The sequence below is a fragment of the Mobula birostris genome, chromosome 9 (assembly GCF_030028105.1).
Source record: "Mobula birostris isolate sMobBir1 chromosome 9, sMobBir1.hap1, whole genome shotgun sequence".
Taxonomy (NCBI): domain Eukaryota; kingdom Metazoa; phylum Chordata; class Chondrichthyes; order Myliobatiformes; family Myliobatidae; genus Mobula; species Mobula birostris.
In genome coordinates this window covers 142,749,500-142,771,135 of record NC_092378.1, presented here as the reverse complement: position 1 = coordinate 142,771,135, position 21,636 = coordinate 142,749,500, and the positions used below count along the sequence as shown (strand labels likewise).

Below are 21,636 nucleotides of genomic sequence, written 5' to 3'. Positions count from 1 at the left end.
TGTGAAAAGATGGATGTGGCAAGGAGGAATTTGAGAGAAGTGGGCTCAATATTTAAAATAATTGTTAATTTAATTATAATAAAGTATTGGCAGCACAGTCTTTCAATGGTACTAAGGCACGGGCAATTCTTGATAAGGGGATAAAGGTTTTCAGGGATCTGCTCTAATGAGGGTGCAACAGATTAACATGAATTTTTGAATGGCACAGCATGCTTAAAGGCCCAAGTGCCTTGTCTCTGCTCCTAATTTGCATGTTTGAGCCACAGCAGTCATCTGAAAAAAATTCTTGAATATCAGTGTGATATTCTGAGGAGAAAAAAAAACAACAGATACGATTAACTGAGGTAATAATGGGTTAATTATTTCTGCAAAACTTTCAAGTGCTACATCTTTCAAAATAAAGTCCTGGTGTCTGGCTTAACACATTCTGTTGATTGAGACTTGCTACATTACTGCAGCATATTTTAACACATTGTCTCCTGTAAGCAGTAAGGGACACATTTCTTTTGATTAAATTCATAAAGCTTCATAGCCTCATTTCTGCCTTAAATTTAGCCTTGTAGGTGTCAAGTAGATACGTCTGTTTAACTTGTTCAAGGATATAGTTGGTCACGCTCCAACATGGCTTGAGCAGGCTAACACACAAGGGAGGAAGTATTGCACTCGTACAGAGTGCAGCCCTTGTTGGTAAGATATTAAGATGTCTTCTCATCTGCTGTTCAGTTCAGATTGTTACCATTATCCCGTGACAGTATTTGAGAAGAGGAAGGCGGACATGGCCTGGTGCTTTAGCCAACATTCTTCATTCAAGAAGTATCATCTAAAAACAGAATGATCTGTTACTCATTGCGTTGTTGCTTTGTGGAGCATTATCTATCTTAACAGCATTGAATGGGTTATGACAATGGACAGATTTCACAAGTGTTCTTGATATTTTATTGCAAGTATAGTGCTCAAAAAAAAAGTCCTTGCCTGGACAATTAGTTCCTAATTTACTAAAGTAATAAAACAAAATTGGTTGCAAGGTGCCTATTAATAAATTAATTACTGAATGCGACCATTTAAGATTTAATGAAATGATATTAAAATGGCACATAGAATTAATTGTGTTGATGGCCATTGGAATGGTGTCCAAAGGCACCCATTGAACAAAATACTGCAGGTGTATAACTGTTTTAGGCCATAAGACAAAGGAGCAGAATTAGGCTATTTGGCCCATCGTGTCTGCTTTGTCATTCCATCATGGCTGATTTGTTATCCCTCTTAACTACGATCTTCTGCCTTGTCCCTGTAACTTTTGACACTCATACTAGTCCATGAGACCATAAGATATAGGAGCAGAATTAGGCCACTTGGCCCATCAAGTCTGCTCTGTCATTTCATTATGGCTAATCCAATTTTTCTCTCGGCCCCAATCTCCTGCCTTCTCCCTGTTTCAAGAACCTATCAATCTCCACTTTAAATATATCCACTGTCTAGGTCTTCACAGACGAATTCCATAGGTTCACAACCCTCTGGCTAAAGAAACTCCTCCTCACCTCTGTTCTAAAGTGACATTCATGTATTTTGAGGCTGTGTCCTCTGATCCTAAACTTCCCACTGTAGAAAACGTCCTTTCCACTTCCACTGCATCTAGGCCTTTCAATATATTCCTTAGGCTAAAATGAGATCCCTCCTCATTCTTCTAAACTCATCAGAGTACATATGTTGAGCTTCAGATACTCCTCATAGGTCTTCCATGGAATTAATCCAATTCATAGGTAAATCAGCTCCTCCAAGTTGCAGGGGAGGTTCACCTCAGCCAAGAGATTGCAAATGCACATAAGATTAACTGCAGAATTTATATTATACACATTTTCACTAAATTTTCTTCCTCACATTCTTGTTGCAACAGATCAGTTACTAAATGAATACAGGACTAGAGAATAGAAGTTCAATCTTATTGAAGGCAGTGGAGATTTTCGGTTTGCTGTTGTGTACTGAGTAGGGACTAACACAGTACTTTAAGCATGGAGTTGGACACAAATACCATCTTAAGGGGAAAAAGTTTACCAGGGCATATTTTTCAGTTTGTTTATTTCTACATTGAGGACATTTGCCATTCCCCATTCCCATTCCAACATGTCAGCCCATGGCCTCGTCTACTGCCACGATGAGGTTACTCTCAGGTTGGAGGAGCAGCACCTCATATTCCATATGGATAGCCTCCAATCTGACGACATGAACATCACGTCATCTTACTTCTGGTAATTTCTCCCCCTCCTACTTTCTTTCCATTCCCCATACTGTTTCCCTCTTACCCCTTCTCTTTCGCTTGCCTGCCTACCACCTCCCTCTGGTGCCCTTCCTCCTTCCCCATGATCCACTCCTATCAGATTCCTCCTTCTGTCCTTTACCTCTTCCACCTATCACTTTCTAGCTTCTCACTTCATCCCTCCCTCCACCAGCCACCTCACCTGGTTTCACCTATCGCCTGCCAGCGCCCCCAGCTTTCCTATACTGGCCTCTTCCCCTTTCCAGTCCTGATGAAGGTTCTCAGCCCGAAATGTCGACTGTTTATTCCCCTCCATAGATGCTGCTCTGCCTGCTGAGTTTCTGTGTGTGTGTTGCCATTTTGCCTGTCGCTCAAATGAAACAACCAGTAACGATGTGAATTGTCCATCGAGTTTAAGTGTGACTCCAACAGTCCTCAGGAGTAATGCAGGATATGGTGCTTTGTACTCTGCTGTTGATCTACAGCCAGAAGCTTTGCCTGCCAACTGGTGCAGCTTGTGAATCGTGTGACTGATCTTAGAACATGTTTTTGTGGCATTGGATACGAGAATGTTAATGAGACCATTACACAATAAAGCAATCATCATTTTAGTGTATCCAGAGCAGCTCCTAGACAAATGTATTGAGTTCTGAAATACATTTGTCATGCTTTGTAAGTGCCAGAGACATTCCCTGATCTATATGCCATTTTCACATCACATCACTTGTCCGTTTTAAAGGCATATGGTTTTCAAGCAGTTTGGAAATGAGGCATACTGCAAACTGTTCAGGAAACTGACTTCTCTGCCTTCAAATGTAGGCAAAACATTTCGCAGGATTGAAGGATATAATTAAGATTCTCTGTGTCAGGAGGATTGCTTCGTACAAAGTGATTGAGAAAAGCCTCCAAATTTTCCCTAGAGTATTCAGATCAACACACTGTGTGTATGTTCCCTTCTAATTAAATTCTGTCATCAGAATTGTTGGAAAGAGAAAGGATACTATGTCAGTGCTTTTCTTTTGGGTGTGTACAACTGCTGCAGGAACTCCACAGGTCAGGCAGCATCTATGGAGCAAAATAAACAGTTGATATTTCAGGCCGAGATCCTCATCGGGACGTGATAATGTATCCTGATGAAGGATCTCAGCTTGAAACATCAGCTGTTTATTCCTCTCCTTACATGCTACCTGTCCTGCTGAGTTCCTTCAGCATTTTGTGTGGGTGTGTGTGTGTGTGTGTGTGTGTGTGTTACTCTGGGTTTCCTGCATCTGCAGAATCTCTTGTGTTTATCTTCTGGTCACAGAAAGCTTGATTCTTATTCTTTGTATCATTGAGTGCTAGGTAATCGCTTTTAGATCATGTGCTAATGGTTTATTCCAGATGAAGGTGTTTGATATTAGTGATTTTGTATGGAACTTGCATCTAATAGTTTGGTTAATGAAAATACCTTTTAATTCTACAAGATTTAATCCTTTCAATGCCCTACTATCCTGAGACATGCATGTACCTTTTCCAAAATAAAGTAAAACAAAGGTTTGGTATTTTGCTGTAAGCCGTTACAATTTATTTAGGTGTAACTTTCTAGTTAATTTAATTATATTCTTTTTGGAACCAATCAGTTACACAGCTCAAACAAGAGAAAATCTGCAGATGCTGGAAATCCAAGCAACACACACAGCTGAAGGATTTCTACCTGAAACGTTGACTGTACTCTTTTCCTAGATGCTGCCTGGCCTGCTGAGTTCCTCCAGCATTTTGTGTGTTACTCACACAGCTCATCCAGATTTCATGTGGTAGCAATCTAGAATATAACTGGTGGGCAAAAGGTACTTGCAAAGTCAAATCTTTATTTAGCACAGAACATTTACCCAAGAATTGAATATTGTGCCAAAAAAAATCTTATCAGTTGTCCATTTTGAGTGTTGATTTTTGGTGACCTTGACTGCTGCCCTTGTTTCTGCGTAAGCCTGTGGAGAGTTGGTGTTTGTCTATGTCATGAATTAATAGCTAAATAAATTAATCCAGGTTGTTCTTCTTTTATGAGATGATAGCATCAGTGGCAATTATTTCCCATTCGCAGTGGCTCTTCAAATGGTGGAGGTGAAACTGCCTTGCTGCATCACTGAACTTGTGAACATTCTTTCCAATAAACCACTTGATTGCAGATAAAATCAATGTGCAGATACTGTTCTTTCAAGAACTTGTTGATGGAAACTATTATATCAACTTGAAAGAGTGCAGAAAAGTTTTACAAGGATGTTGCCAGGACTCCAGAGATTGGGTTACAGGAGAAGGCTAGGACATTTCTTTGCAGTTTAGGAAACTCTAGGGTGATCTTCTGGTGGTTTGTGAAGTCATGAAGGATGTATTCTCAGTGGCCACTTTATTATTTACCTCCTATACCTCTGTAAGCTCCAGAAATGGTTTTGTGTAAAAATCCCAGGAGATCAGCAGTTTCTGAGATAGTCAAACCCACCCTGTCTGGGACCAACAATCATACCACAGGGTTAAAGTCACTTCGATAACATTTCTTCCCCAGTCTGATGTTTGGTCTGAACAACAACTGACCACCTTGACCATGTCTGTATGCTTTTATGCAGTGAGTTGCTGCCACATGATCGGCTGATAAGATATATGCATTAACAAGCAGGTGTACCTAATAATGTGGCCCCTGAGTGTAGATAGGGTTAACATACTCATCTTTTTCCTATGGTTGGCGCTATCAAGAAATGGAGAATATAGGTTAAAGGTGAGAAGGGAAAGGTATAATAGGAACCTGAAGGGCTACTTTTTGACAAAGTGATACACATATAGAATGAGCTACCAGAAGAGATGGTTGAGACAGGTACAGTAGGAACATTTAAAAGACATTTGGGCGGGTATATTGACAGAAAGCTTTTAGAGGGATATGGGCCAACCATGGGCAAATTGACCATGATCAAACGGTGGAATACTCAATAGGCCGATTGACCTATTTCTGCTCCTATGTCTTATGGTTTAAATATGGGACTAACTTAGATGGGCGGCTAAGCATGGACAGCTTGAGCCAAAAGGCCTGCTTCTGTGCTGTATGATTCTAGCTATAACGGACATGGTTCGAAATAAATTTATTATCAAAATATATATATGTCACTATATACTACCCAGAGATTCATTTTCTTGCAGGCATTCACAGTAGATACAAAGAAACAATGAAAAATTATACACAAAAATGGACGAACAACCAATCTGCAAAAGACAAATTGTGCAAATACAAAAAGAAAAAAATAAATTAATACTGAGAACATGAGTTGTAGAGTTCTTGAAAGTGAGTCCGTAACGTTGTGGAATCAGTTCACTGCTGGGATAAGTGAAGTTGTCATCTCTGGTTCAGGAGCCCAATGGTTGAGGGGTAATAACTGTTCCTAAACCCAGTGGTGTGAGGTGTGAGGTTTCTGTTCCTGTTTCGTGATAGCAGCAGCGAGAAGAGAGCGTGGCCTGAATGGTGGAGGCCCTTAATAGTGGATGATGCTTTCCTGTGACAGCACTCCTGGTAGTTGTTTTGTGTGTCATGTTGGATGGAATTGTTATTGTTTTTCATGGTTGAACACTTGTCATTTGTATATAAACCAGCCCTTTCCCTCTCTACCACTTCAGAGCAAACCCTGTGGTGAGCAAGCGAAGTATGAGTCCTATTGAGGAAGAGGTGGTATCTGAGGAGACAGAGGACAATGCGGTCGCTAGTAAAGACGATGAGAGCGATAACTCAGGCAGTGCCTGGATAGATTCTTCAATAACAGAAACCAGAAAAATCAAGAAACAACGGCAGAAAAAGGAGCAGCAGCAAGAAGAGACTGGTAAATTGATTTGCATCCTGGAAATGTGGAAAAACTAGGGAAAGGAGAGAGAATTATCAATAATGCTGTCTAGTCAAATATATCAACGGAAGCATTAATCTGGTTCTTGTATTTAAGATCTTTTCAAGTAATTATACTTTTAAAGTAATCTTATAAAAGTAACGTAAGTTGTACCAGTGGGTGTTTTTACTTGCTAATTACAAAACAATGGCAAAATGTGGTAGGTAACATTTACACAGTTAACCCTCGCATTAACTGTAAAAAATAAGTCTGAAAATTTAAACCATGAGCAGGTGGACATCATGCTCTGCCTATAACTTTTCTGAAATAAGCTGTCCACTGAATGGATAACTAATTTTTTTTTGCTATGTAGGCCTTAGAAATCATGAAGTCTTTCTAATTAAGACAGTAAATTTGCTTAATATCCACGAAAATCTTTGGATCAGCATGTTAATGGAAAGACTAATGGCTTGGTATTTGGATGAATTCCATTCTGTAGAGATATCCTTCCTTGATACTTGTGTGGAAAAATGTTACTTGACTCTTACCTGTCTGTGCCTGAATGTTATCTAGGGTTTGTGTAATCAGGTTGTACTGCTTTATCTTCTGTTGAATTTATTCAATATTGTGCAGACATAAACGAATACCCACTTTCTGCCCATTTAATCATTGAAGTCCTTGAAAATAGTCCTAGAACACCATTCTGCAGTGACTCCTGGGCCTGTAATTTTTTACTTCTAACTACCAAGCCATCTTTCTCTTATATGAAGTATTACCCCAGCCATTGGTCAGTTATCCCCTTCATTGGTTTTAGTGGGTCTCCTTTATTCCACACTCCATCTTGTGTTGCCTTGACATCAAGCTTGAAGACTCACAGCTTTGGAATGTAACTATTTTGTCTGTGTTTAGACCAAGGGCTACAGTGTCATGTAAACCACAAAGTAAGCATTGATGAGCATAAGTACTGCATGATAATGTTGTTGCCAGCATGCTCCAGCACTTTGATGATCGAGACTAAATAAGTTGAGGTGGTGATTAGCCGTATGAATTTGTCTTACAATTCATGGACAGACAATACCTGGACAAGTTTTCACATTGCATGATAAATGTAGTGGAAGAACATGACTTGGGACATTTCTGTTTCTGTAACACAACTTCAGTGCAGCCCTAATAACAAACATCGTAAGAGCCAGCCAAGATGGCTCATACAACTGACACATCTGGCTAGGTATGATTGCAGATGCCTTAGGCTTTAGCACTTGTATCTGTGTTTCACCGCAATGTAAATGAGAATTTCTTTGGAGTCTTTTGTCATGTAATTTCCAATCATCATTCACAACCGAATGTGATATGGTAGCAGATCTTTCACCTGAGGTATTGTTTGCAGGGTTGCTTAGCTCTGTCCAAATTTGATTGTTTCTGTGCCTCCACCACTTTGCTGGGTCAGAATATACTCAGGGGTGCTCATGGGGAAGTCACAGTGTTGGCTGCAAGGTTTTAGCATGACAGTATATCCCTATCCAGCCAGTCAGTAGTACAGCACTCTGAATTTGAACACTATTCCTTCCAGGTCCTATGGCTATGAATTTGGATGCAGCAGAGTTGCTCCTTTTCCAGGTCAAAGTTGATGGCAGTGGTATTGATAAAGATATTTCAAACATCCATAGCTGCAGGTGAGACGTCGAAGAATTGGAAGATATCTAAAGTTGTTCTGTTGTTTATGAAAGGCTCTGAGAATAAGCCAGGAAATTATAGGCTGGTGAGCCTGACATCAGTAGAGTGAAAGTTATTGGAAAGTATTCTAAAAAATTAGATAGACAGCAACTGACTGGGGATAGTCAGACTGGCTTTGTGCATGGTAGATCATGTCAACCAATCTGGTATAGAGATTTTTGAAGAAGTTACCAAGAAAGTTGGTGAAGGCGGGGCAGTGAATGTTATCTATGTGGACTTTAGCAAATCCTTAGATAGGGTCCTGCATGGGAGGTTGGTCGAGAAGGTTCAGTGGCTTAGCATTCAAGATGAGGCAGTAAATTGGATTAGACGTTGGCTTCACAGGAGAAGTCAGTGGTAGTAGATGGTTGCCTCTCTGAATGGAGGCCTGTGACTAGTGGAGTGCCCCAGGAGTCTGCTTTTGTTCGTCATCTACATGAATGATCTGGATGATAATTTAGTTGATCTGGATCAGCAAATTTGTGGATGATACCTAGATTGGGGGTGTAGTGGACAGCAAGGAAGGCCATCATGGATTGCAGCGGAGTGTGGACCAGCTGGAAAAAAGGCAGATGGAATTTAATGCAGGCATGCGTGAGGTGTTGCACTTTGGGAGGAGAAACCTGGGTTGATCTTGCACAGTGAGCGGTAGGGCAAAGAGGAGTGCATTAGAACAGAGGGATCTGGGAATACAGATTCACAATTCCTTGGAAGTGATAGAGTTGTAAAGAAAGCTTTTAGCACTTTGATCTTCATAAATCAATGTATTGACTTGGTGTGTTCTGCTGAAATTGTAACAATGTTGGTGAGGCCTAATATGGTGTATTCTGTGCAGTTTGGTCACCTACCTACAGGAAAGATGTAAATAAGGTTCAAAGAGTATAGAGAAAATTTACAAGGATGTTGCCAGGACTGGAGGACCTGCGTTATAGGGGAAGATTAACTAAGCTGGACTTTATTCCCTAAAGTGTAGGAGACAGAGGGGAGATTTAGTAGAGGTATACCAAGGATAAAGATAGGGTAAATGCAAGCAGGCTTTTTGCATTGAGGTTGGGTGAGACTGCGTTTAAGGTCGTAAACACAAGAGATTCTGAAAATGCTGGAAGTAGAGTTGAGAGCTGGAGGTTAGGTGAGACTACAAATGGAGGTCAAGCTTAGAGGTTAATGGTGAAAGGTGAACCGTTTTAGGGGAACATGAGGGGGATCTTCTTCACTCATGGTGGTGAGAGTGTGGAACAAGATGCCGGTGGAAGTGATGGATACAGGTCGATTTCAACATTCATAAGTAATTTAGACAGGTACTCAGATCAGAAGGCTATGGAGGCTGCGGTCCGGGTGCAGTTCAATGGGACTAGGCAGATTAAAACTTCGGCATGGACTAGATGGACCAAAGGGCCTATTTCTGTGCTGTAGTATTCTATGATTCTATATTCAAAGGTTTCAAAGGTACATTTAATGTCAGAGAAATATATACAATATACATCCTGAAATGCTTTTTCTTCGCGACCATCCACATAAACAGAGGAGTGCCCCAAAGAATGAATGACAGTTAAATGTTAGAACCCCCAAAGTCCCCCCAGCTCCCCCCCCGAGCATAAGCAGCAGCAAGCGACGATTCCCCCCGCCCCCTGTGCTCCCCTCACTGGCAACGTGGCTGCTCTGGAAAGAATATTTCAGAGTTGACCATATTGCTTTGGGTCTGGAGTTGCGATTAAGATTTTGTTCATTCTAGATCATTGGCAAAACTGATTTTTAGGACAAGCTGGTGGTTTATTGGCCATTGCTACTGAGATTGGTCTCTTAATTCAATTTAATTTAATTAATTGAATTTCAATTTCCCCTAATTCTCTGAAAAGACTCAAATTCCCATCTCCAAAAAATTATTCTAGATTTATGACGAGCTAATCTCGAGTGGATGTGATGGGTACTGTTGGGGACATTAGAAATACTGAAGGTGTGCATAAGATTATGTGAAATTGGCTGGGAGTGCAGAGAAAACTTGTCCGTTAAATAAACAACTGCCAGAAGCTACAAACTGAAATAAAATGAGAAAATCACGCAGCAAGTCAGGTAATACCTGTGGAAGAAGAAATAGAGTTGATGATTCTCGCTGAAAACCATCAACGTTATTAAGCTTTGACAAGTTGTGCTGAATATGACTCCAAGGGCTAATGGTCTCACTTCAGAAAAGCCATTATTAAGTCCAATATCATTAATGACAGCATCTTAAAGAGCATAATTTTACTGCCAACCACTCACTTGTCAAGGAGGTAAACCTTACTGGGTTGGAACAGCTTGGTTTCAGTATTATAGGTATATAAGCAGCAATGAACAGATAGAAACATAGAAAACCTACAGCACAATACAGGCCCTTCAGCCCACAAAGCTATGCCGAACATGTCCTTACCCTAGATCTATCTAGGCTTACCCATAGCCCTCTGTTTTTCTAAGCTCCATGTACCTATCCAGGAGTCTCTTAAAACAGTGGTCCCCAACCTCCAGGCCGCAGACCGATACATTGCCGCGAAGAATGCAGCGGTGCAGTGGTAGCCAGAATGCACCCAGCACATCTTTAAGAAAAAAACCAAAATAAACAAGCTAATTAATTAGGTGCCACCCGGCACGTAAATGTCAGCCCAGATCTGGCTACCACTGCATTCTTCGCGGCAGTGTATCGGTCCGCAGCCCAGAGGTTGGGGACCACTGTCTTAAAAGACCCTATTAATTCTGTTTCTGCTTCCACCACTGCTGGCGGCAGCCCATTCCACGCACTCACCACTCTCTGCGTTAAAAAAAACTTACCCCTGACATCTCCTCTGTACCTGCTTCCAAGCAACTTAAAACTGTGCCCTCTCGTGCTAGCCATTTCAGCCCTGGGAAAAAGTCTCCATCTATCCACACGATCAGTGCCTCTCATTATCTTGTACACGTCTATCAGGTAGCCTCTCATCTTCCATCGCTCCAAGGAGAAAAGGCCAAGTTCATTCAACCTATTCTCATAAGGCATGCTCCCCAATCCAGGCAACATTCTTGCAATCTCCTCTACACCCTTTCTATGGTTTCCATGTCCTTCCTGTAGTGAGGCAACCAGAGTTGTGCACAGTACTCCAAGTGGGGTCTGACCAGGGTCCTATATAGCTGCAACATTACCTCTCGGCTCTTAAACTCAATCCCACGATTTATGAAGGCCAATGCACCGTATGCCTTCTTAACCACACAGTCAACCTTCATAGCAGCTTTGAGTGTCCTATGGACTCGGACCCCAAGATCCCTCTGATCCTCCACACTGCCAAGAGTCTTACCATTAATACTATATTCTGCCATCATATTTGACCTACCAAAATGAACCACCTCACACTTACCCGGGTTGAACTTCATCTGCCACTTCTCAGCCCAGTTTTGCATCTTATCGATGTCCTGCTGTAACCTCTGATGGTCCTCCACACTATCTACAACACCCCAACCTTTGTGTCATCAGCAAATTTACTAACCCATCCCTCCACTTACTCATCCAAGTCATTTATAAAAATCACGAAGAGTAGATGTCCCAGAACAGATCCCTGAGGCACACCACTGGTCACCGACCTCCATTCAGAGTATGACCTGTCTACAACCATTCTTTGCCAGATAGCGTGCACCCAAGCAACAGTGGGCCACGTGTCTCATTTTAGGGACTTGAATCACGTAGGATCTGCCACTCTGTAGAACTTCGTGTTTTGCTAAAAAGAGAGGCCAATGAAGCGAACCTTTTTTGTAAAATTGGCCATCAGAAAATGAACTTTCATAGTGATGGTTAATCTATAGCAGGGGCTCCCAACCTTTTTTTTAATGCCATGGATCCCTACCATCAACTGAGGGGACCCCCTGGTCTATAGTAATGAGTTTAAATTCTCAAAATCAAGACATTCTGGATTATATGATTTTTCATGTTAAAAAAAGTGTAGTCCCAGTGGTGCAGCTGACAGACCTCCCACTTTGCAGCTTCACCAACCCGGGTTCACTCCTGACCTCTGGTGCTGCTTTATGCAGAGTATGCATATTACCTTTTACCCTTGTGGGTTTCCTTCCACGTCCCAAAGATGTGCACATTGGGTACTGTAAATTGCCGCTGGTGTGTAAATGAGAGATAGCAGTAAACCCTGAGGAGTTTATGTGAATGTGAGAAGAATAAATGGGATCCATTAATGGAATCATTTTAACAATTTTATTGTAATTGTATTAGTCCTAAAATTTGGATTTAAGTTGTGAGAAGCTTTATGTCAGGCCGGCATACCTTCATTGTAGGTAGTAGGGATAGTGTATAAGTAGATGTGTGAATAGCTAGACGTCATGTCTTCAATTGCCAGTGCCTTGGCATAACTTCAAAGAACTTTTGATTAGTAGGAGATTGACCAAGAGATAAATTGAACTCAAAAACATTCCTTGAACGAGTACTTTTATTAACTTAGTGATTTCAGAGGACCGTGATTCCCCAGAAACGACTGAGGGGTGCATTGAATTGCTGAAATAAGAATTTGTTGTTTTGGATTACCCTGAATTCTGGACTGCAAGGGTAAATTGAACTGTGGGTGTTTTGTGGGTGCAGGAAAGGATTTTTTTGGCAAGGGAAGGAGGTGGGGATGAGGGGGCTGGGTAGTACTCTGCCTCTGGATCTGGGCTCTATATTTCCTAATTTTCATACAACTCTCACCTTATTGGCACTTAGAGTTTCTAATCTTGTTTCCTAAGGAAGGTTTGAAATGGGTGACAGAAACTATCCTTGCACAAGGATCCAATTCCCTGTTTTAGATGACTGTGGGAAGCCTGAAATGATGTTGGAAGCCCATGTCTGATGCAGTGAGAATCCAAAGGGAAAGATTCCATATGCACTGTCATTATGTTTTTTTTCATAGATGAGCTGCAGAATATCCCAGCTTCCATGTTTGCAAAGTAATCTATCCTGTACTATGTGGCCTTTTCCTCCCCTCTCCCCCAATCTCCACCACCAAAGCTTTTTGGTTTGATGTTCCAGAAATAATTATCCTTTTGCGTTTATTCCGTGCTATTCACTACATTTGAATCAGCTGGTGTAGCTTTGTTTCAGCGAGATAAGTGAAAACTACCACCGGCCAGGATATGGAGCGTACTCCGTACTGAACTACTTTTAAACTTCTCTTGCACTGTTGCTATCTTGTAGGTAAGGGATCTCCTGACATTGCCAATTTGACGAGAGCCATGGCAGTCTTTTTGAGACTGTCACTTGCAGCAGTGTCTCTCCTTGTGACAAGTGTTGCTGTTGGCGTATACTTCAGCTAAGGTATTGAATTTTGGCAGGTTGGTCCTAGATGCAGATATTCTGAGCAAATCTAAAAGCCCCACTTGTGTGACAGTGAAATATCATCTACCTGTTGGTAGAATCTTTCTTCTCGATACATGCTATTCTTTAACAAGCTCTGTATTTTTGTGTAAAAGAAAAACACTGCTTTTGTTCAGATCATCAGCAGTCCTGAAGAAGGGTCTGGGCCTGAAACGTCTACTCTTTATGCCTCTCCATAGATGCTGCCTAACCTGCTGAGTTCCTCCAGTACTTTGTGTGTGTGTTGCTCTGGATTTCCAGCATCTGCAGGATCTCTTGTATTGTGTTCAGTTCCTTGTTTACCTATCTACATTTCTTTGTATAGACTTTACTGTTGGAACAGTCTTGTTCAGTAATGAAATAACTTGCTTTATACACTCTTATGCATTTAAGGTTATTTTAATAAGGATCCAATAGACTCATCCAGAAAGCAGCTTCTCCTCCTATGAGATTTTGCACTCAAACCCCTGTGCTCACTAAGATGCATTGATCTCAGAATGATTTTTAAATAATTTCTTGATCCCTATTTTAAAAATGTTAGGGGCTGCCTATACTTATTAATAGCGCTAATGTAATGCATGCTTTTATGCTGAATGCTTTTGAAAAGCTTATCTCAGTTCATTTTGAACCCCAGTGATTCTGCATCTGCTAGAAATCATGAGCCACACAAATACAAAATTCTGGAGGAACTCAGCAAGTCAGGCAGCACCTGTGGAGGAGGATAAGCAGTTGATGTTATGGGCTGAGAACCTTCGTTAGGACTCGACTTACTCATTTGTTACACCTCCAATTTCAACTAGTCAAGAAGTTTGGGTATTTGGCTGACCCCATCCTTTACCAATGGAGGTGGTGGTAAATCAATGCTCTATCCAACCTCTCTTTTCCCAACTACCAACTGAGAACTTGGTGAAAGTTAACTATATCGCTTGCCAATGCAGCTGTAACCTTTACCCATCAATTATCTTAGTGTATGTAATGCCTTGAATTCATAGATCATGGTTATTAGTTTTATTAGAGATAATCACTCCGTTTAATGTACACTCTCATAGCCAGGCTAAGTCAAAGACGAGTTTATTGTCATATACATAAAGTACATGTACACACAGGTGTTTAGAACATGGAACAGTACAGCACAGGAAAAGACCGTTTGGCCCACTGTGTTGTACCGAACCAGGTAAAAAGCAAACCAAAAACACCCAAACACTAATCCAACTTGCCTACACCACATCACAAGAATATAAGAAATAGGAGCAGGAGTAGCCATCTGGCCCTTCGAGACTATTCCGCCATGTAATAAGATCATGGCTGATCTGGCCATCGACTCATCTCCACCTACCTGCCTTTTCCCTATAACCTTTAATTCCCCTATCTGTCCAACCTTGTCTTAAACATATTTACTGAGGTAGTCTCCACTGCTTCATTGGGCAGAAAATTTCACAGATTCACCACCCTGTGGGAAAAGCAGTTCCTCCTCATTTCCCTCCTAAAGCTGCTGGCCCGATTCTTGGGGTTATGTCCATATCCCTCTATCTTCTTTAGATCCATGTGCCTATCCAAATGTCTCTGAAAAGCCTGTAATGTATTTGCCTCTACCTCCATATCAGGCAGTGCATCGACAACTCTCCGAGTAAAAAAACTTAACCCCTCATATCCCCCTTGAGCCTACTCTCTTTCACCTTCAATGCATGCCCTCCGGTATTAGCTACTTCTACCCTGGGGAAAAGATACTCCCTGTCTCCTGTCTCTTATAATCTTGTAAACCTCTATCAGATCTCGCTTCAGCCTCCGCCGCTCCAGAAGAAACAACCCAAGTTTATCCAACCTCCCGTGATTGCAGTGAAAAACTTACTTGCAGCAGCATCACCGGCACAGAGCATCAGATAAGCAGCATTCACAAGAAAAATATAAACATAGATTATACTCAACTTTTACATAAAACAACTGTAATAATGTTAGTTTGTAAAGGACTCTTCTTGCCCGAAATTTGCAAGTGAAGTTGATCCTTATTTCAATAGACCACCTTAACACCAGAATAAAGCCTAAGTCTGTACTGTTTGGTAACTTAACTGCTAAGTCCATAGCAGTGTATTTACTGTATCTGACGAACTGAGAATTAACTGTTATGGTTCTTCTTGCGTGCACTTTAATGAAATTATTTAACACTCCTAATAAATGCCCATAACGGCTGACTCACTGGCAATGTAAAACTACTGAATAAACTGTTGACAAGAAGCCCTGTGCCTAGATGTGGTTTTGTAGTGAAGCTGAAATACCAGGCTGCATTCAAATCAGTGGCTAGGTTATCTGCAGAGGAGATGCCATTGTAGGGCATTTGATCTCTTGTGTCTGCTTTTCAATGCAATGAAGTTTTAACTGATCTTTTTCTTATGAAGTCCATTCACCTTGTTTCCTATTATATAAAAGTGGATAGATTATCTCTCCACAAGCTTCCAGAGTCCCGCAGGGTTAAAAATTCCAAAGATTAATTGCTTGCAGGCTGAAGAAACATCTTTATATCTCAGTCCTGCTTTATTTTGAGAACCTCCAGTTCACACCAGAGCCAAGTGTAAACTTCATTCCTAAATCGACTTGTTAAGCACTGTCAGAATTTTGTACGCTCAATGAGATACGCTTTTCATTCTTGTCATCTCAAGTGGATATTCTTAGAGGTACAGCATGGAACAGACCCTTCTGGCACTACCCAGCAACCCACCTATTTAGCCTAATCACAGGACAATTTACAACAACCAATTAACCTACTAACCGGTATGTCTTTTGGAATGTGGGAGGAAACCGGAGCACCGGGAGAAAACCACTGGTAGTATCGTACAAGCTCTTTACACAAGATCAGTTAAGTTTAAAACAGTTCCCTTTAATGAAATGTTTTCTATTCTGTGACTACAAAGGTGGCAGGCAAGCTCTTACAGGAGCCAAGTCCACAGAAGTTGTAGCCCAGCTTTGAGAAAGTAATCTACCACACTGTATTCCTGCAGGGAGGGAGAAGATCCATTGGGTCTTACTGAGGCAAACAATAATTTGGGATGCTGGGGTGGAGAGGAGGGTGGGAACCAGGAATTCTCACCAGCACTGTAGCAATGAGTCAGTGGTTAAGTAAACTGTTCAGAGTCTGGTCAAAGATTTACCCCCTCCGGCACATTATTTCATCACTGAACTCTGAACTCCCATGCCCTGTGCTGTAATGGCATCGCACTTACCACTACGCTACTATGGTGCCCCAGTATAGCCTTTCTGAAAATATGACGTGCCTATCCTCTTGGGGATTTGTTTTTCTTGGTTTCTAGTCCCTTTTGAAAGATCAGGATAAGCTTTGAAAAGGCCCTTAAGTGTATTATGCTCAATGTGATATTTTGTTATGATTATTATAAATAGCAATAGGAGAACCATTTAGCCAGTGGTAAGATTAAAATTGATGAAATAATGTGCTGGAGGGAGAAAATCTTTGACAAGACTCTTAACAGTTTACTTAATCACTGACTCATTGCTACAGTGCTGGTGAGAATTCCCAGTTCCCAATCACTCCCCTCCCCCCTTTCCACCTGAATCCCAAATTATTGTTTGGCTCAATGAGACCCAACAGATTTTTTTTCAGCAGGGTGGTAGATTCAGAGTGGTACAGTGTGCTAGATTCCTTTCCCAAAGCTCGTCAACAACTTCTGTGGACCGAGGTCCTGTTAAGAGCCTGCCTGTTATCGTTGTAGTCACAGGATAGAAAACATCTCATTAAATGGAACAGATTTTGCAGTATTGAAATTCTGTCGTTAAAAGAGCAAAAATAAATAGTCCAACATTAGAGTTGTTGTTGTTTGTAACTAAGCCTGGGATTCTCCAAAAATGCAAAAAGATTGAATTTTGCATAAAAAAATCTAAAGTACTTCACCCTGTCCTGAAATCTTTGTGCATGTGCTTACCTGAAATGCAGCATGCAGATGTGCACATCAGTGCTGTGGTTCACATTTGCACTAGATGCAGATAGTCACAATTGTAAGTTATTCATTTCTTGGTAAATAGCTGCGCTACCCTACCTTTGGATGTCTCCTTTAGATATTGTGCAAAAGACACCTATCTATAGAAATGTCATTTTACTATGCAGAATGAAATAGCTAACACAACTTGAGTTGACATAGTTATTTCTTTTGGCCACTATAGCAGTAGCTGTAAAGTTGGTCATCACAAATGAAGATCTAATGACCACGTTCTGGGTTTGTGAATGGGCTGATGCTTTTGGGACAGAAAATAAAAGCTTCAGCCGATTGTGCTAAAATTCTTCGTTTTTTGTTAGCCTTGAATTAATCTTAAATAGTTCTCAGTGATAGATAGTGACGGCCTTTATTCTTCATGGATACATTTCAAAGTTATATTACTATAATGAAGATTATCTTTTAAGTTACTTTTTTTTGTTACGAGCAATTTTGCTTCACTTTTTTTAATATTCAGTTTTCCCAAGATTTTGTTAATTTTATTTCCCAAGCTTTTTAATTTTGTTGTCAAACTGAATAATTTAGAACTTCAAAAAGTTTTGCCTTGATGATTCAGTGATTGTGTAATCTTTTTTTAATGCTGCTGAGTCATTTAGTAAAGTTGTGCAAATGTCCACCCATCAAGTAATGAAGTATTTTGATATGTAGTCACTTGTAATTAGAAAATGTGACAGCAAGTTCTAACACATCTCAAGAGCTGTAAAGTAATATCAAGGTTGTTTGCAGTTTTGGTTGGAAGCTGGGCACTGATCAGGATGTCATGAAGAGTTTCCTTGCTCTTCAAAATAATGGCATGTGATTTAAATTGTATAAGGACATAAGAAATAAGAGCAGGAGTAGGCCATCTGGCCCGTTGAATCTACTCCGCCATTCAGTAAGGATCATGGCTGATCTGGCCATGGACTCATCTCCACCTACCTGCCTTTTCCACATAACCCTTAGTTCCCCTACTACACAAAAATCTGTCCAACCTCATCTTAAATATATTCACTGAGGTAGCCTCCACTGCTTCATTGGGCAGTGAATTCCACAGATGCCTGTATCTTTTTACATACTCTTTTGAGATTTACACCCTCTCCTAAAGATAATGTTTTTAGGTATGGCACTCCCTTGATACTGCCCTGGAGATTAGCCCCGGTCATACGGCCATGAACCTGGGACTTTTCTCTCACGAGTGAGTGCACTGAACTCGGGCCACAGCTAACACAGCCAGATTGTGTTCTCTAGCTTTGCTGCCAATGTATCTGAATTAGCAAATCAGAGAGTGTTGATGACTTCCTTAATCAGAGAAGGGAAAATCTTCTAATTAGTACCCTAACCCCGCTGTAATTCATATACACAAGAGATTCTGCAGGTGCTGGAGATTCGGAGTAACACACACAAAATACTGGAGGAACACAGCGTGTCAGGCGGCATCTGTGGAGAGGAATAAACAGTCAATACCCTGAAATGCTGACTCTTTATTCCCTTCCATAGATGCTGACCCGATCTGAGTTTCTCCAGCATTTTGAATGTTTCCTTGCTTAGTCTGACAGTTGTCTGGAACGAGGGTTCAAAGCATACCAACATTGCCTATAGACCCACATTTGCAAAATGGCCATTTTGGCCAGGGCTAGAGAGCTTTTGTTTTGTGGAAGGATGCTTTGCTGTGAGTTAGATTTGGAGATTAAAGGGGGCATTTGGTGGGGGAATTAGACATAGGTGAGTGAGTTTAACCAGGAGAAAACTCCTTCTGTCTTGTTTGCATGAAAACAATTTGGTGTTTAGCAAAATTTACATGAGAGTGAACTGTTAAAATGAAATTTCTGTGGTAATGCAGCTTTGTGACAGTCTGAAATGAGCAAAAATCTGTTACTGATCAATCGTATTCCATTATCTAGAAAATTTATCTTGTAAAAGAGCTGTAATCTAAAAAGTTTCTAAAGTGTATTGTAAAGGTGATGTGATCTGAGACAATGACAGTATCTGTCATAAGAATTAGGTCATTCAGCTCGTCACGTCTGCTCCACCATTCCATCAAGACTGACTTGTTATCCCTCTCAGCCCCGTTCTCCTGCCTTCTCCCCATAACCCCCGATGCCCTTACTAACCAAAAACCTATCAACCTGCACCTTAAATATAACCACCGACTTGGCTTCCACTGCCATCCATGGCAATGAATTCTACAGATTCACCAACCTCTGGCTAAAGAAATTCCCCCTCCTGTCTGTTCTAAAGGGACATTCAATTCAGAGGCTGTAACCTCTGGTGCTAGATTCTGCCACTATAGGAAACGTCCTCCAATATTCAATAGGTTTCAAGGAGATCCACAGCCATTCTTCTAAACTCCAGTGAGTACAGGTTCAGAGCCATCAAACAGTTGGCTGTTTCATTCCTGGGATCACTCTCATGAACCTCCTCTGGACCCTTTCTGATATCAGGACATCCTTTCTTAGATAAGGGGCCCAAAACTGCTGACAGCACTCCAAACGCGGTCTGACTAATGCTTATAAAGCCTCAGCATTACATCCTTGCTCTTGTATATGATGTTTAGTATGACACTTTAGTAACCTGCAAGATTCCTCGTGTAAATTGGGGACTGCATGCAAACTTTATTACTGTGTATGTTTTTTTTTCCTATTAAACAGGCAGCAGTATAAATGCCCACACAGCGTTGTTTGAAGTCCCAGACACATGGTGACATGAAGCACATGGAATTACAAAGCGGTATCTTCCAGCGAATGCAAGGACATCCAATTTGCAAGCCTTACTGACCCTTCAGCTCCAATCTTCATGTGGTACAAGACAACTTTAAAAAGTCTTTAAAATAAAAATGAAATTTTAACTATATGAATATGACCTGGCATTGCATTGAATATTTTAGGGTTTTTTTCCTCTTTTTTTTGAGAAACAGGTGGGATTTGATTGCATTTTGAATATTCTATTAGTCATTAGCTTAACAACCTGCATTTAAGGCCAGTCATATGCTTCTGATAACTTGAATTAGCAACCAACCTTGGAAGTTGCCTTGTGCCATCCACTGGGATGTTTGTTTGAAAAACAATGTAATCACTGTTCAATGCTGTAATTTTTATTATATATGTGTACATCAGTTGTATTGTCAGTGAATCCAATGACTTATCAATAATGCGGCCTGACTACCATATTTGGGTTTTTGTTCTTTTTTTTAAAAAAAAGGATGCTCAAAATATTGTCATCTTCCTTGCATTAAGGATGGCGACCATGTTATGTTGATCCTTTTTCTTTGTGTTAACTGGTGTGGACTGCACTGAGCTTCCAGCCTTGTATGTCAGAAACTGCATTGTACACCAGACTTCTGTAAGTGGTATGTGTGTGTATACGCATGTGTGTGTGTATGTATGTGTGCGTGCGCATACGAGAATACCTTCCCGGGGCCAGTTGTGAGTTTTGTATCATATTTAAAGGTTTTTGTATCATGAAGAAAATTAAAATTTCATGAAGGAAAATTAAAGACAATTTTCTTACTATAAATCACGTGCTCTATGTGCAATGTGTTCTTTTGTCAAAAACAACTGTATTTCTTGTCTATCTGGTTTTCAAACCAGAGTTTAATATCTCTATGTACAGATCATTCTGCCTGAAGCCACAATGTAAATTAGAAGCCAAAGATCGAAGTCTGTATACATAATTTAAAAGAGAATTCAGGAGAAAACTTTTTGTACATTGAATGGTTGAAAATGGAACTGACTGCAGAAGTTGGATATAAAAAAGAAATGACTAGGAGGTGGAGTAGTCTGTTTTATTTTGTTCTGTAGGTTTACATAAATTGGAAAAAAAATACCTTAAAATTTACTGTTGTTTTCTTCATCCAGCATTCACTGTCAGTCAAACACATCTGACCTGTGTTAAATTTGTCGCTTGGTGCTGCACAGGTTGCCAGTCCTTGCTAATTCAGCCTTCAGCTCAGTCGATTTTGTTGCAGAGAAAGAAACTATCATCCCTGGACGAGACGAGTCTGGGAAAGGGGCTACAGGCTATCCTGTTGTACTATCCAAACATAAGGAGGCAGACTTCAAGTTCAGCTTGTACAGTCTTAAGCTACACCTGTAAATGAAGAAAAATGAAGTACAGTTTGAAATTTATATTTAGTTTTGCCTATATGCAGAGGAGCCCCTCGGTTCAGTCTGTTACTCTGGATTTCCAGCATTTGTAGAATCCCTCAGTTCAGATTTATGAAGCCCACTGTTGGTCAGGGACGACTATGGATGTCTCTACGTGATACACCAGCTAGGGTAGTACGATATGGAGAGTAAGCTGTTGCCCATGTAGCAGGCTCCCACTCTTTATGGATCCAAAGGAATGGCAGAGACCGATAGTTTGGCACCAGTGGAGTTGCAGGAGTTGCCAGTCAGCATTGAACTCAACATAGGACTGCCTTAGGGACTCAGCTCCAGATCTTTCCTTGGGATTTAGTCCCAAAGCCTTTCCCTTGAGTGGGTATAGCCGTAAGGCAGGGGAGGTTTGAGTTCAGAGTTTTTC

The 21,636-nt window shown here is 40.8% G+C and overlaps 1 protein-coding gene and 1 long non-coding RNA gene across 8 annotated transcripts in view; one reads left to right on the top strand and one right to left on the bottom strand.

Annotated features, from left to right (window-relative positions):
- Positions 1-20,886, top strand: part of parn (poly(A)-specific ribonuclease (deadenylation nuclease)) — a 159,734-nt gene extending 138,848 nt beyond the window's left edge. The window contains exons 24-26 of one of the 4 annotated variants that reach the window (XM_072269022.1): positions 5,891-6,090; positions 12,980-13,099; positions 19,764-20,886. In XM_072269022.1, coding sequence (XP_072125123.1) covers positions 5,891-6,090; positions 12,980-13,098 — 319 coding nt within the window. In that variant the 3' untranslated portion in view covers position 13,099; positions 19,764-20,886. The remainder of the gene's footprint in view (positions 1-5,890; positions 6,091-12,979; positions 13,100-19,763) is intronic. The other 3 variants (XM_072269023.1, XM_072269024.1, XM_072269025.1) reach the window with 3 other exon arrangements.
- Positions 20,839-21,636, bottom strand: part of LOC140203147 (uncharacterized) — a 124,922-nt gene continuing 124,124 nt past the window's right edge. Inside the window, exon 5 of one of the 4 annotated variants that reach the window (XR_011887298.1) lies at positions 20,839-21,201. This is a non-coding gene — a long non-coding RNA (uncharacterized lncRNA). The remainder of the gene's footprint in view (positions 21,202-21,636) is intronic. The other 3 variants (XR_011887300.1, XR_011887301.1, XR_011887299.1) reach the window with 3 other exon arrangements.